This window comes from Vicia villosa, linkage group LG1 (assembly GCF_029867415.1).
Source record: "Vicia villosa cultivar HV-30 ecotype Madison, WI linkage group LG1, Vvil1.0, whole genome shotgun sequence".
NCBI lineage: Eukaryota > Viridiplantae > Streptophyta > Magnoliopsida > Fabales > Fabaceae > Vicia > Vicia villosa.
In genome coordinates, this window is record NC_081180.1 from 226,014,222 (window position 1) to 226,029,083 (window position 14,862).

Here is a 14,862-nt window from a genome sequence, read left to right on the forward strand (position 1 = left end):
TCTTAAAGAAACAATTTCTCAAATATTTCTTAATAAGTAAAGTTGAATTCTATAAGTTGCGGAATATGTTAATTTTATGCATCATCTTTCATAAATATTTTGTTTTACATTTAAGCATACAACAGAAATATGAAGCATCTTTTTATTACTATTTTCATGATCCTCTTATGGATACTTCCATACCCAAGTTCATGTGCTCGAAAGTTGTTTGAATCCTCTATTATTGAAGCACATCAAGAATGAATGATCAAGTATGGAATCCATTATGCAAATAGCTCAGAGATGGAGAATCAGTTGCAAATACTCAAAGAGGGATTAGAATACATTGAGAAGTTCAACAAGGTTGGTAACAAGAGTTATACAATTAGTTTAAATCAATCTTCCGATTTAACTATCGAAGAGTTTATAGCTTCATATACCGGATTCAAAGCTTCACACAAAGATTCTTATTCCAACGCCATATCAAATGCAGTAGTCTTCAACATCAGTGATGATGATCTTCCAACCAATTTAGATTAGAGAGAGAAAGGAGTTGTTAAGAAGGTTAAGCAGCAAGGAGGATGCGGTAATACATGTATTAAGCCTATTGCTTAATATTTTTTTATAAATTACTATTTTAATTTAATCAATGTTTGTGTTGTAGGAGGTTGCCGGGCATTTGCAGCTGTGGCAGCTGTTGAAGGTTTTTGGAGTATAACAAATGGCAGATTGCTGGACTTGTCAGAGCAATAAGTAATTGATTGTGATAGGGGTAGCAATGGATGTATAAGTGGTGATATTGTTAGTGACTTGAGTTCTATAATATTAAGCGATGGTATTTGTGAAGAATTTGAGTATCCATACTAAGAAGAAAGTGGGACATGCAAAAATGATTATATGTTTGAAACTTAAGCTTTCATAACTTGTTACGAATTTCTACAACCAAATTATGAACAAAATTTACTAAGAGGTGTGATAGAACAACCTGTGGCAGTTAATGTTGTTGCTGGGGATGAATTTAAGAAATACACAAGAGGGCTTTATAAAGGAACATGTGGAACCGAGATAAACCATTCAATTGTTATAGGTTGTTATGGTGTTAGTCAAGAAGGGGTGAAATGTTGGATAATTAAAAATTCTTGGAGTAAAGCTTGGGGTGAGATTGGATACATAAGGATAAAAAGAGAAGGTGATGGACCTGAAGGTCATTGCAACATTGCTACTAGGCTTGTTATTCCTTGTATTGATGGGTAATTTTATTTTCTTTTTATGGATTCTACTTGTTTGTTTGGTATTGAAATCCAAATATTGGTATTGGTTATTTGTTAAGTGATGACATAATTGAAATCCAAAAATTTGTATTGGTTGTTTGTTAAGTCATGAATCCAAGGTTATCGAAATCTAGTTTTTACCTTGACTCGTTTTGCCTAGGTAAAATCGAAACTTAAAATCGAAGCATAAAATCATAGAATTTATCTCATGTTATAATAATATTAAATTTATATACACAACACACATACAAAATACACGCATGCGCGCATGCAGGCACACGCACATGTTACTAGTAGAAGACCCGTGCGTCCGCACGGGTAAATCAAATCTTAAGATGAATAATGTATTAAAAACGCAAAAAAATAATTTTAAAAATTCGAATAAGAAATGTTGATTTAAGATTCACAAAACATAATAAAGATGAAGTGAATCTATATATAGTAGGTATGTAATATTTAAAAAGAAATATTTATCAAATCATCAACATAATAAATTTAATATGTCTAATAACCATAAATATTTACAAGTATGACTAATAACTATAAATATTTACAAATATCACTGATATTTATAAATAATTATAATATTTTGTTGTTTAAATAAAAAAGGTATTGTGGTGATAGTGTCTCGTGAAAATAGTGAGTTTATGCTAATTATAAATATTTATAATGTTTTATTGATTAAAATAAAAAAGGTATTGTGGTGATAGTGTCTCGTAAAAATTTCTTAGATGAATAGTTTTCAATTTTAATTGGTATAACAAAAATTTATTAACACAAATCTTCAAATGTCACAGATATATATTAGATCATTTGTAAGTTTAAGCATTAGTTAGTCAAACATTAGTTAGAAACGTAATGGGTGTTGCACCCCAAAATTTGCCCACTTATTTATCCCCCAACTGGCCTTCACATTACATTCATGTGCATACCTCATATAGGCCATTCATCCATTACATTCATTCATATCACGGTTACTATCCAGAATTGATAAGAAAAGAGCTCCGGCAGAAGAAATTCCTGATAAAAAATAAAGGAAGATTTGAAGTTTGATCGCATGGTATTATTTCCCTTGAAGTCCTCTTGAAAAAAGGTTTCATCCTTTCCAATTCAAAGCTTGACTAAAAGATACAATCCTCAGATTTATCAGGGCTTTCAAATTAGGGTTTGACCAAAGTCAATCCTGTTGACTTTTGGGTCAAGATTTAATCAGGAAATGTTTGTGGATGCGAAAATACGGTTGCCTTGAAGAAATATCATTCATGGGAGTTTCTTTGGTTGTAAGGTGATTAAGAATTAGATCAGAAACAGATTAATCGGGAAATTCATCTGAAATCAGAAAAATCAGGAAATGTTGACTTTTAGGTCAAAGTCAAGGTCAACCGTCAAATATTGACTTTTTGGGGAAAATTGGTCAAAGAATTAAATAAAATCAAGAAATAATCAAAACTTTCCAAATTTGGAAGGTAGTTGAAATGGGAAATGCCAAAAGAGGAAAGTTATGATACTTAGAGAAAATTTTGAGGAGTTTGTAAATGGCTGAGCAGTCCACTTTAGCATCAATTTACACGTGGCAGATGGAATAATTTCAAGACAAGCTCAACATAGAAAATGTTCATCTCATGGTCCTCTACAACTTTGTAGTTGGACACTTTTCCATTTGAGGCTTGGTTGAAGAGATATGAAAGGATAAAGTTTGAAGATTCCACTTGAGTCATGGCAATTTGCTGGGCAAGTTCCTGGGCATAACACAGGCATTTCAACAAACACGTGGTGTGCAATGTTGGAGGCCAGTTTTAGATCACCACAAGAGCCCTACAAATTCAAACAAGGTATCATTCACTTCTCCTTCATTCCCTCTACCAAACAAACAAAGAATAATGGCAATTGGTTGCACATTGAATAAATTAGAGAGATCCAAAGTGGTGACCACGCAAAGGCAGTTCTGGGCATATGGCTAGGCTAGAATTCCAGGTCACGAGAAGGCATTTCTACGAACATGTGGCGTGTCATTTTCAAAGCCGATTCCAGAGACTTTTATGCATTCCATTGAATTAAGTTTGGTATCAGAATGTTCTCCTCCATGCCTTCTATCCAATGGTCCAAGAATTACATCATTTGGATTTGGGGTTGTCGAGATACAAAGCCCCAAAGTCAGGGACACAAAACTGTGCATGTGTTGGTGTCTAGCAAGCCACACGCGCGGGCAAATTGCAGCTATGGATCACTAAGTTACGAGTTGAATTTAAAGGAGTTACAAACAGCATCTCAACAAATCTTTAACACCAAATGGACTCTACTATAGATCCTCTTTGCATGGACACTAAAATCGTGATCACTGGTTGTGTGGTTGTCAAGTTATGATGTGTCAAAGTGGAGCATCTGAAAATAAAAACTGAGCCGGTATTGGGCAAGAGTTCACATGCATAAGGTTGCATCAAGCACACACAGGGCCCAATGTAGCTTCACGTCAATTCTCAGCCATGTTAAAGCATGCACAATCCTGAACACACAAAAGCATATGAAATGCTTACCATAAACAATACACTAGTTCATTAAGTTTACAAGAAATAATCCTCTACACTTCACTCCACCATAAGACTCCATGAGCACATCCCATATAAAAAAAAACTCTTCACAAATTAAACCCACGCTTCATTTTCTTCTTTTAGTTTCAGAAACCACTCATCCTTTCTCTCTACACATGACTCCCTCATTCTTCTCTCTTCCCCCCATCCTCACCCTCTCAGCAACCTAACAAATTTCTAACCACCGTAACAAACTCTCACTGCACCTCTTACCTCCATCATCACCGCCGTAACAGCCTCCCTCAACCAACTTCTCCGATCAAAAGAACACCGCTGCTCCTCCTTCAGTAGTCACCAACCACCACCACAACAACACACAATCACCATCATATTCACTAGTGAAGTTGTCAAGATCTAAGCTTCAACAAATCTGAGTTTATTTCTCGGATAGACATACATCTTGAAGTTCTTCGCATTCACCTTCTTCAAAGAACAAAGAAAGCACTCGGATTTCTCCTCAAATCTTGGTCAATATCTCTCCAAGTAAGTGATTCTTTCCATGGCATTAGAAGCATGTATAGGCCTGGAACCCGTCATCAGGGATTGGGTTAGGATTTAGACCACCATGTTTTCATTGAATGTGTTGCATTTGGTGCATGATTAGTTGCCTATGAATATGAATTCGGTTTGCGTGTGAAACTTGTTGTTTGAATGGATGAATCGTCTTTTTGAACTCTGTGAATGGATAGAAATTGATTGATGTGCTTAGCTTGTTCTTTGGTGAGTTTGCTATGAAGCTAGGGTTTTAGATTTGTATTCGGATAGGGGGATAGAATAGAGTTCAAGAGAAACTAATTGCAGATCCATAATCAGTGCGAAAAAACGAGTCGGAAGGTGGTGCCTTTTCACGTTTCTGCAGAAAGCGGTCTATCGCCGCCGGGGAAAGCACCGGGGAAGACGACCGGAGCTCCGTCTCCGGCGTCCATGCCCCTCTCACGTTTTCTTTCCGTGGCGCTGACGTGGCGCCTTTTGTTTGGTCCGTGATACCTTTATTTTGTTGCTTTGGCTTTATTCATATGATTAATTGATGAGATGGCGCCGCATGATTGGTCCTTGACTTGTTTTGTCTTTATCTCACTTAAATAAATTTGACCCATTGATACTATGTGTTTATGTGTGTCACGTTTTCTTCAATAAAAACCATAGTATAATTGTAATATGCATGCTGGCAATTAACATGAGATGAGAATATAATGAAATAGAAAAAAGGGGCTTGGGTCGTCATTGCCTTAGGCCCAGAGTAATTCGTTTCTACACCCTTGAATCACTAATGTTAACACACTTCTGACTAGCTGGGCCTAGCGCTTTGATGTTCACACCCCCTGGATCCAGGCCCATGCACTTTGTAAACAGTTTTCAGTTCATGTTCTTTTTGCTAATACACCCCTATGCTAAGGCAGATTTTAGTGTTACTCTAATTTTGTTTTCTCTCCAACTTGTAATTCAATTCCCAGTGAAATAAAAAATGAATAAAAATATGTTTTAGATAGTTCAATGTATGTAGATAATTGTGGTATTTTTTGTATATTTTTAGATTTTGTTCTTCTATTTTTGAAAAATCCTTTCCTTCAACATGTTCATTTCCTTTTTAAGTTTGATATGTTTTGCAAATTAATTTGGCTAAAGGCCTTAGGGATAGAATTTAATTGCCATTTTTTGTGTGATATCAGTAGACTCAGATACCATATTGTGTGTAAAAAATGAAAGTCCAATTCCGTGTTTTGGTTAGGTTTTCATTAGGTTTTCTATACCCGGTAAATGTGCGTTCCTAAACGGATAACCATGTGAATTTGACCTATAATTTGCTTTGCATTTATGCAATAGCCTTAGATCCTTTTTGTACATATAATTAGGGATGTTTAGAGGTCCTAAGACCTGGAATTAGATTTTTAAATCGTTTCTTCTCTTTTTTACTTGAATTTTCCTTTCTTACGTGTAAATAACTTGCTTTTGATTAACGATTGTATCATAACTTGTCCAAATGACCTATAATTTTGTATGAGACTTCTTGACTTGGTTCCATGATTGTTTAGACACCTATTAGAGGTTAGTAGCTACTGACTTCCATCATTTGATTGCATTTTTCTAACTTCATTCACAATTTGAATTTACTAACTAGTTTTGACCTAGTTTTGTCTAGTTTTTGTTAGAACTTTGTGTTGCTTCAAGATAATTGACTAACATAGATTGGCATAATGCCTTAGACCTATAAATACCATAACATGCTACTGACCTCAAGTTTAGCTCTTGTTTTCATTCGCTTTTTGTTTTGACTAATTGATACATGTTTGCTAATTGTTAAGTAACGATTCATGCGATACTTTGGTAATTTCTTGTGAATATTTTCGTGTGATGCCATGATGCTTCTGTGTTTGATTTAGGACACTAATTTCCTTGGTTTGCTACTGCCCTAGGGCTTTCTTCCCTCTTTCTCATGCTTTGCCTCTTATACACTTTGATTGTTGTTAGTTTAAGAGGTGACGATTGTTTGTTCTTCCTCCACCTTTTGTGGATTGTTTTCTCTTGGGATTCATTGTGTGTAGTCTCTCTTAGGAGTAGACTTGGTTAGGGACTTCATTAAGTCACCTACCTTGATTGTTTCTTTTTCTTATCTCTTACTATATGCTTACCATGTTCCCTTAGGGCGGTGACTTCAATCTTCATTAAGATTAGTCACATAGAACAACTTAGGTTGTAGTCTATGCATGATAACATAGGTAGAGATCCCTTATCCTTGACCTTAGGGCCACTTGTAGAATAGAATAACTTAGATTAGAGAATAGGTTAGTTCCCCTTTGTTCATTCCTTTTCTTTTCAACTTTAAAACACTAATAAATAAAGAGGCGAATCACATTAAGAAAGTGATAGAGAAATGAGTGGGATTCATTCCCTAATCTGTTTCTCAATCACTTAGTGGCATAGAAATGAGTGGGATTCATTCCCTAATCTGTTTCTCGGTCACTACTTAATGGGAGAGAAATGAGTGGGATTCATTCCATAATCTGTTTCTCAAACATTAATTAATGGAATGGAAATGAGTGGGATTCGTTCCCTAATCTGTTTCTTGAACATTATATAATGGGATAGAAGTGAGTGGGATCCATTCCCTAATCTGCTTCTCAATCATTATACATTTTTATGTGATTCGAATCGCAAAGTAAATTCCCTTAAAAAATACCCAACCAAAAACATTTAAAACACCTAATAAAGGCTCGAATTAAAACAAAAGTGACGAAGTGGTGCGAAACCTTGTATTGGGTTTTGTTCATCATGTAGTTACATAAAAAACACAAACCCAAGTTCATTTTTTCTGCTGCTAAGAACAAGTTAAGTCCATTCCAAACTTAGGCGTATAAGTCTCCAAAGGTCGAGCATCGTGGATTGCGACCTTAACCTCTGTTCAACTAAAAAACACAAAACAAATGGAAATTATGGAGCCGAACTACGGTCGCTCTGATTCCTGAAAAGGATACGTAGGCATTGGGTCGCGGGGCCTAAGCGAGCACACTTGTAAATAATTCCTTCTTTTCCCCGTATTTCTTTTGCATTCATTCGCATTTAGGTTTAGACATAGACACACCCTTTAGATAGAAACAAACATAGGTGGATACCATCGAGTACGATGGGCGTGAGTGGTGCTAGCACCTTCCCCTTGCGTAACCGACTCCCGTACCCTATTCTCTGGTCGAAAGACCTTGTTCTTGTTCTGAGTTAGGTTTCCTGGTATTCCTTTCCCTTATGGGATAAATATATTAGTGGCGACTCTGACTCCATTTTTCGCGGTAGCGACAATGGGTAATTTTGTAGTCTATTAAATTATATGATACTGTTTATTATTATTATTATTATCAAAAGGTGACCTCCTTTATTCCTATATGGCAACACCGTTTTTTATTAACTAATGAGTAATTTTTTGTCTATTAACAACATATTTTCTTTTGCGTAAGAATTAAATATATTGAGACATTCTTTTTAAAAGGTGAGTTTTTTTATAAATTTGTTTATATATATGAGACTGGAAGGAGGTTGATACACAAAGAATGAATTAAATAATAAGAAATGAACAGCAAAATTCATGACATAGTCATGTTAGTTAATAAAAATAGATAATATCGTACATTTGGTTGTTTAGAAATAAAAATTAGAGTGAAGACCCATTTTGGTCCCTCACAAATATTACACGAGTCAAATTAGTCCCTCACAAAAAAATTGACCCAACTTAATCCCTTACAAAATTTAACCGGATCATATTAGTCCTTCTGCTAATATTTTTCTCAAATCGGTTTTTTTTCTAGTTTTAAACTGCGACTGAACTGCCACGTTGGATTTTATTTATTTTTTATTTTTTAATACTAAACTGATTTTTATTTTTAATTTCATTTTTAAACAATTATAAATTAATAATATAAAAAAGTCAAAATTGTTTCTTATAAGGAGTTGAACTCAGACCCATGTGGTTAATCTTAAACAATTCTAAATTTAAAATAAAAAATACAAAATTTGTATCAATATGGTCTCGAACCTAAGTCTCTTCAGATTAAAAGACAGTCAATTTAATACAATAGAAATTGATTTGTCTATTTGTAAATGATAGTCACTTTACTAACATTAGAAATTAATTTGTCTAGTTGTTATTGATAGTCATTTTACTAACCGTAGAAATTGATTTGTCTAGTTGTAACTGATAATCACTTTATTAACAATAGAAATTGATTTATCTAGTTGTAAATGATAGTCACTTTACTAACAATTGAAATTGATTTGTCTTGTTGTAAATAATAGTCGCTTTACAAACAATAGAAATTGATTTTTCTAGTTGTAAATGATAGTCACTTTATTAACGATAGAAATTGATTTGTCTAGTTGTAAAGTGAAAATCATTTAACTTGAAGGGACTTGGATTTGAGACCTCATAGGTAAAAATTTATGTATAGAATTTATCAATATTAGTAGAAATCATGGAAATTACTTTTTTAAAAATTACTTTATAAGAAATAATTTTGGCTTTTTTGATATTATTCATTGATAACTGTTTAAAAATGAAATTAAAAATAAAAATTAATTTAGTATTTTAAAAAAAAATCTAACGTGTCAGTCCAGTCACGGTTTAAAAGTATGAAAAGAACCGGTTTAGAGGTAGAAAAAAACCGATTTGAGAAAAATATTAGCAGAAGGACTAATATGATCCGGTTAAATTTTGTAAGGGATTAAATTGGGTCAATTTTTTTGTAAGGAACTAATTTGACTCGTGAAATATTTGTGAGAGACCAAAATGGGTCTTCACTCTAAAAATTATAAGTAATTTAGCATGGTAGTTAAATGATTTATATTAAATTACATGACACAATTTTATAAATAACATTAACTGATTACAAATTAACTGATTACTTTAAGTGTTGTAGTCCTAAAAAAAGTATTGTAGTCCTAACGAAAATGCAAATGAGAAAGACCCTGCATATACAAATGAGAAAGACCAATTTTAACTGAAACTGATATACTGATGTATGAATCATGGTATTCAACTAATAAATCAAATATATAGAGATTTTAATAAAACATGATTTTATATTAGAATAATATATTGATGAATAAATATCAATAATTTATTAATAAATTTATTAAAAATAATATAAAAATTAATTGATTATTTTATGATTAAACAGAAGTCTTACTTGTGAAAAATCATCTCTTCTTTTTTTCAAATATATATATATATATATATATATATATATATATATATATATATATATATATATATATATAGAGTTAAAAGGTAGTGCACTGACAGTGTAAAATTATTTTACACTGTCATCCAATAGGGAGTGATGAATGTGCCATGTCATTAAAGTTTTTTTTAAATAAAAGAATGTTTTAATTGGATGCATGGTGGTGATTGGTTAACAGTGTAAAAATATTTTACACTGTCAGTGCATGACCCCTTTTCTCATGTGTGTGTGTGTGTGTGTGTGTGTGTGTGTGTGTGTGTGTGTGTGTGTGTGTGTGTGTGTGTGTGTGTGTGTGTGTGTGTGTGTGTGTGTGTGTGTGTGTGTGTGTGTGTGTGTGTGTGTGTGTGTGTGTGTGTGTGTGTGTGTGTGTGTGTGTGTGTGTGTGTGTGTGTGTGTGTGTGTGTGTGTGTGTGTGTGTGTGTGTGTGTGTGTGTGTGTGTGTGTGTGTGTGTGTGTGTGTGTGTGTGTGTGTGTGTGTGTGTGTGTGTGTGTGTGTGTGTGTGTGTGTGTGTGTGTGTGTGTGTGTGTGTGTGTGTGTGTGTGTGTGTGTGTGTGTGTGTGTGTGTGTGTGTGTGTGTGTGTGTGTGTGTGTGTGTGTGTGTGTGTGTGTGTGTGTGTGTGTGTGTGTGTGTGTGTGTGTGTGTGTGTGTGTGTGTGTGTGTGTCAATTTAATAAAATATATTTTGAATTTTCTTTAATTAAAAAATTTCTAATTTAGATATTATAATAAATAGAATTATTATTCGATCAGAAATTAACAGAAATAGTCAACTTTTTATAACTTATTTGTTAATGCGTTTAAAATAAACAGTTATGTGATTTTCTGTTTTGTTTGCAAGTTGTAATCTATATTCAATGAAAAAAATAAGTGCATTATCTTATATCTCATTATATCTCATTAAGTTAAAACAAAATATGGATATTGACTTGGTTTTTTAACTTAATCCCTATTCAATATTCACCACTGTTAGTATGCTATTACTAAGAAAGTAAACAAATGGTCATTGGCTTGTGCTTTTTACATTTCCATGTTGTTCAATTTATATTAGTTGTGATAGATTATTATAGACTTAAGCATGTGATTTATCATGTATGTTTCATTCAGGGCCGGCCCTGTGCATGTGCAGGAAGTGCTACAGCACAGGACCCCAAATTTTGGGAGGCCCCAAATTTTTAAAAATTCATTTTTTTTCATAAATATTATTCAAAATAAATAAAATGTGATAATAAAAATTCAATAAAAAAAATACTATGATAAAAATTCAATACATACAAAAATTAGGATAGATGAAAACTCAATAATTATAATTAAATATATTATTGATTAATACATAATTGTATTTTTATGTGTCTTTTTAATTATTATAATTGAATTTATATTTTAAACTTGGACCCATTTTTAAAATTAGAACGGGGCCTCTACGTTGGTTGGGCCGGCCCTGGTTTCATTTCAAGTACATGTCTAACTATGGTTTGGTATTTACGGTATCTATAAAATAAGAAAATAGAAGTACCTGGCTAATACTTATTTGCCCTTTTGTTAAAAATTTACACCTATTATTTTGGGGGTTAAAATGTGTCCAAAATTTACTTTTGGTGACTAAATTCTGACTTTGGCCAAGATCTAATTGTTAGTTGCTTATTTTGCTCTTTCTATTGGTCAACTTCTGTACAATTTGTCCTTATGCTTCTACTCTAACCGAACCGGGTAAAGCAATTTGCTCCTCTAAACACAATCTGCACCCTTTTTCATGTTTTCCTTACTCCCAATGTTGCTTTCCAATCACAATCCCATTTGCAATCTTGGAGACTTTCTCCCTCTTCCTCTTCTGTCACTCACCGTTCTCTCAACCTCCACCTTTCAAACCCTAAAAACCATTGAAAAACTTCTTCTGCCACCGAAACTGTAGCCAACCATTGTTTGAACCCTAAGTTGAGGCAAGAAGATGGCACGACCGTTGGAAAAGATATCTGATGTTAACGATGAAAAGGAACTTTGGAAAGTTGCTGTTAAGATACATCACAAGTGGAGTGTCATCTCTAACAACAAGGAACATTTCGAAATGGTTGTTTATGATTCTGAGGTTAGTTTCAACATATTTACAAAAAGCCATCATTTTTCGTTGTTTTCGTCTAAACGGTTCGTGGGTTGCTATATCATTGGTTTTGGAAAGGTTGATATTGGGTTATTGGGAAGCGTTAATGTCGAATATTTTGTATTCCTCTTTTGTTTTGTGGAAACCGTGTGTCTTTGTTCTAAAAGGTTTATATTTGTTTGCATGGAGGTGTTAAAGAGTGTATTTTTGGTGTTTTTTGTCGCGTCCTGTAGGCAACATTCTTATGGTTTATTGTATATTGATGGATTATTTTTCTTTTGTTTTATATAGGGAAGTGATATCCATGTTATCGTACCTCCCGTTTACAGGCAGAATTTTGATTCGGTGTTTGTTGTTAATGATACTTACACTATTGCGAACTTCCAAGTTCAGCTGAATGATCTGCTGTTCAAACCTTCTGCTCACAAGTACCTCCTTAAATTTACTGGTGGGACAAAAGTTGGGGATAGAAATGTGCATCAGATTCAGGAAAAGGCTTGCAGACTCACTCCTTTTCTTGATATTTTAACTGGGAAATGGAATAAGGATCAACTTTTAGGTTAAACTCTATTTACTTTTTGGGAGTCACTCATCATCTATGTATAACTCTGCATCTCACGTTTGGTTTAACCTGATCCACGTTTTCCCAATGACTTGTACAGATGTTATCGGAGTGGTTGATGAAATTGGGTACACACAGGTCCAGGTTGGAAGTAAAAAGCAACAGGTCAACTTTGTCATTCGCGACTTGAGGTTTAAAGTTTGTTTGTTACCTTTCATGCAAGATTATGGTAGCCATTTATATCTTATATGTTTACTGATGGCGTCATTTATATGTGCATTTCTGTAGCAACAACACTATCACGGTTACGTTATGGGAGGCGTAAGCGGTGCAGTTTATGAACTACGTTGAACAGCAGGTCGATACTGCAATTCCTGTTGTGGTTATGATTCAATATGCAAAAGTCAAAGAAGCTTTTGGTATAAAATACTCCCGTACTGTTTCCTACGGTTCATAAAGTGTGTTTTATGTTTTCAAGTACATAATGTTATTCACTTATTTTGTCTTTTCAGGCAAATATCCTCTATCTGTTACCAACACTTACAATGTCACCAAATTGACTATTAATGAAGACGTGGAGACAATCAAACAATTTGCCAAAATGTACTGATTTAATTTACTACAATTTCCTGCACTTTGTATCATCCTTCGTTGTTAAATCTGACAATGTTTTTTTCGTCTTCAGGCTTACACAGGATACTATAGTGGCTGTCTCAGGCCTTCTCAGTCATCAGTCTCAGGGAAGGTCGCAAAACTCATACAGTTCTCGCCAATCACCTACCCAAAAGTTGTTGTCTAATGCTGTTCTTCTTCCACTTGAGCAGATAGTTAAACTCAAAGACGTAGTAATCTGTCTTTTTTTTTTCATATAGAGTCTAACTTTTATTATATTTGATTTTCTGTTTACCGCACTGTTGTAAATACAGACTACTTTTTGTGCCACGGTTGCTACAATTGCAAAAATTGTTGCTTCAAAATATGGGTGGTACTACCAGGCATGCCATGAGTGCCCAAATAAAGTCACTGGTGATAGCCCTCCCTACAAGTGTGTCAAGGGACATGAGACTGAAACTGCCATTTTCAGGTATAAACACCAAAATATTGTTTCATCAACTGCTTTTCACAACATCTTAGTCTGTTTATGGTTAACTTACAATTGTAACGCTTCAAACTTAGGTATAAAATAGAGGTGGGTGTTCTTCATGCTGGTACAAAATGCAAGTTTGTTTTATGGGACAAGGAGAGTGAAGACCTATTGGAAGTGTCGGCTGCTCATATGCGCGAAACAATGTTTCAGGTACCAACTTCTTTTTGGCACATGATTTTAATAGCATACCGGTACAACAAGGGTGTATAATTACTGCATATAATTGCTCACGATGCATTTTTTCATTGTTATGTAGGCTGGAATATTTGATCCCCTTGATTATCCCCTGACACTCGACAAGCTCCTTAATCAGGAACTTGCCTTCAAGGTCAAGTGGCAACCAAATTGGTCTAATTGCTCGGTCATCATGTTAGTGAAAGATAAACCTGTTGTGGATCAACTAAAATCTGAATGGGTGGAGGCGACTACAGTTAATTCACAACAGCTTTCCGCCCCAGTGAACCATGTAACGTTTGTCTTGCTCTGCATCTAATATTGTCTTCTAATTTAGTTGAATACATCTCGACTTTTATTTATGAATTTCTTTTATTTGTGATTTTTTAGATAAAAGAGAGTGTTGATGAGGCTGTTCCTATTGATGATTCCGACATTGTTACGGTGTGGTTTTGAGTCCTACACAAATGCCACTTATTAACCGCCATCAGTTTACTTCATTCTCACTAATTTTTAACTGCAGGATCCTGAGATAACTTCCAAATTGCACGGTGAACCGGTCACACCTACGGCAAAAAGACAGAGCCCCGATCCATCCATTGAATCTACAAGTCATGCGACACACAACGAAGGAGATTTGTCTTCCACTAAACTTAAGAAACCAGCCAGAATCACCAGGAAATTAGTGAAGATTGAAAAATAGTTGAAAATATTATCTTGCCTGCTATTATTTTGGGTCATCTTATGTAAGGATTATATTTTGAAACTACTTATTTTGTTGTAATGTTACATTAATTTTCGACTACCTATTATTTTGGGTCTTTTTAAGTAACGATTGTATTTGGAAACTGCATATTTTGCCGTAATATTAAGTTATTAATCGACTTCTCTTCGATCAATATAAAGATTGTTACGGTATCATACAAATGTGAATCCGATGTAACGGATGGTTTCAGTATTACTCTACTGTCTGATCATTTAACAGCATTACTCGACTGCATTATAGGGAAGTTATTTCATGAATCAGTGCTGCATATGTTTGTTTCAATGAGACTGTTAATTTCCGAACTTTGTAGCTTTAATAAATAGCTATTATAAATGGTATCTCACTAACCTAAAGAAGTACTTAAACAGCCTCGCAAAGAGCTTATTTACCTCTGCCTTAAAAAATACAGGAAACTACAGTTGGCATATGCTACACTCTAACTTAACATGGATTATTAAATGAGGATACGTACATGTATATTCAATTACTATTACTGTTGCTTTTGTATCAAGTAGTACAACTTACTTATTTAAATAATAATTGATTAGACACT

At 34.1% G+C, this 14,862-nt stretch overlaps 2 protein-coding genes across 2 annotated transcripts; both read left to right on the top strand.

Moving 5' to 3' along the window:
• Positions 1 to 282: 282 nt before the first annotated feature.
• On the top strand, positions 283 to 1,233 carry LOC131595998 (fruit bromelain-like). Its single transcript, XM_058868541.1, has 3 exons — positions 283 to 487; positions 644 to 682; positions 893 to 1,233. Exons 1-3 carry the CDS (start codon positions 283 to 285, stop codon positions 1,231 to 1,233), a joined length of 585 nt encoding a protein of 194 aa, XP_058724524.1.
• A 10,277-nt stretch (positions 1,234 to 11,510) lies between these two features.
• Positions 11,511 to 14,246, top strand: LOC131596005 (uncharacterized). The gene is made up of 11 exons (XM_058868553.1): positions 11,511 to 11,648; positions 11,952 to 12,219; positions 12,323 to 12,420; positions 12,511 to 12,568; positions 12,735 to 12,825; positions 12,908 to 13,064; positions 13,149 to 13,306; positions 13,399 to 13,519; positions 13,626 to 13,835; positions 13,934 to 13,987; positions 14,067 to 14,246. The coding sequence occupies exons 1-11, from the start codon at positions 11,511 to 11,513 to the stop codon at positions 14,244 to 14,246; spliced, it is 1,533 nt and encodes a 510-aa protein (XP_058724536.1).
• The last annotated feature ends 616 nt before the right edge of the window (positions 14,247 to 14,862 follow it).

Bases quoted from the DNA above. Each gene is read 5' to 3' on its own strand.
- LOC131595998 (XM_058868541.1), top strand. From the start codon at position 283: ATGGAGAATCAGTTGCAAATACTCAAAGAGGGATTAGAATACATTGAG. The intron at 488-643 runs GTGATGATGATC...TTTGTGTTGTAG, and splicing joins TGCAGTAGTCTTCAACATCA to GAGGTTGCCGGGCATTTGCA. The intron at 683-892 runs GTTTTTGGAGTA...TTGAAACTTAAG, and splicing joins AGCTGTGGCAGCTGTTGAAG to CTTTCATAACTTGTTACGAA.
- LOC131596005 (XM_058868553.1), top strand. From the start codon at position 11,511: ATGGCACGACCGTTGGAAAAGATATCTGATGTTAACGATGAAAAGGAA. The intron at 13,836-13,933 runs GTAACGTTTGTC...GTGATTTTTTAG, and splicing joins TTTCCGCCCCAGTGAACCAT to ATAAAAGAGAGTGTTGATGA. The intron at 13,988-14,066 runs GTGTGGTTTTGA...TTTTAACTGCAG, and splicing joins ATGATTCCGACATTGTTACG to GATCCTGAGATAACTTCCAA.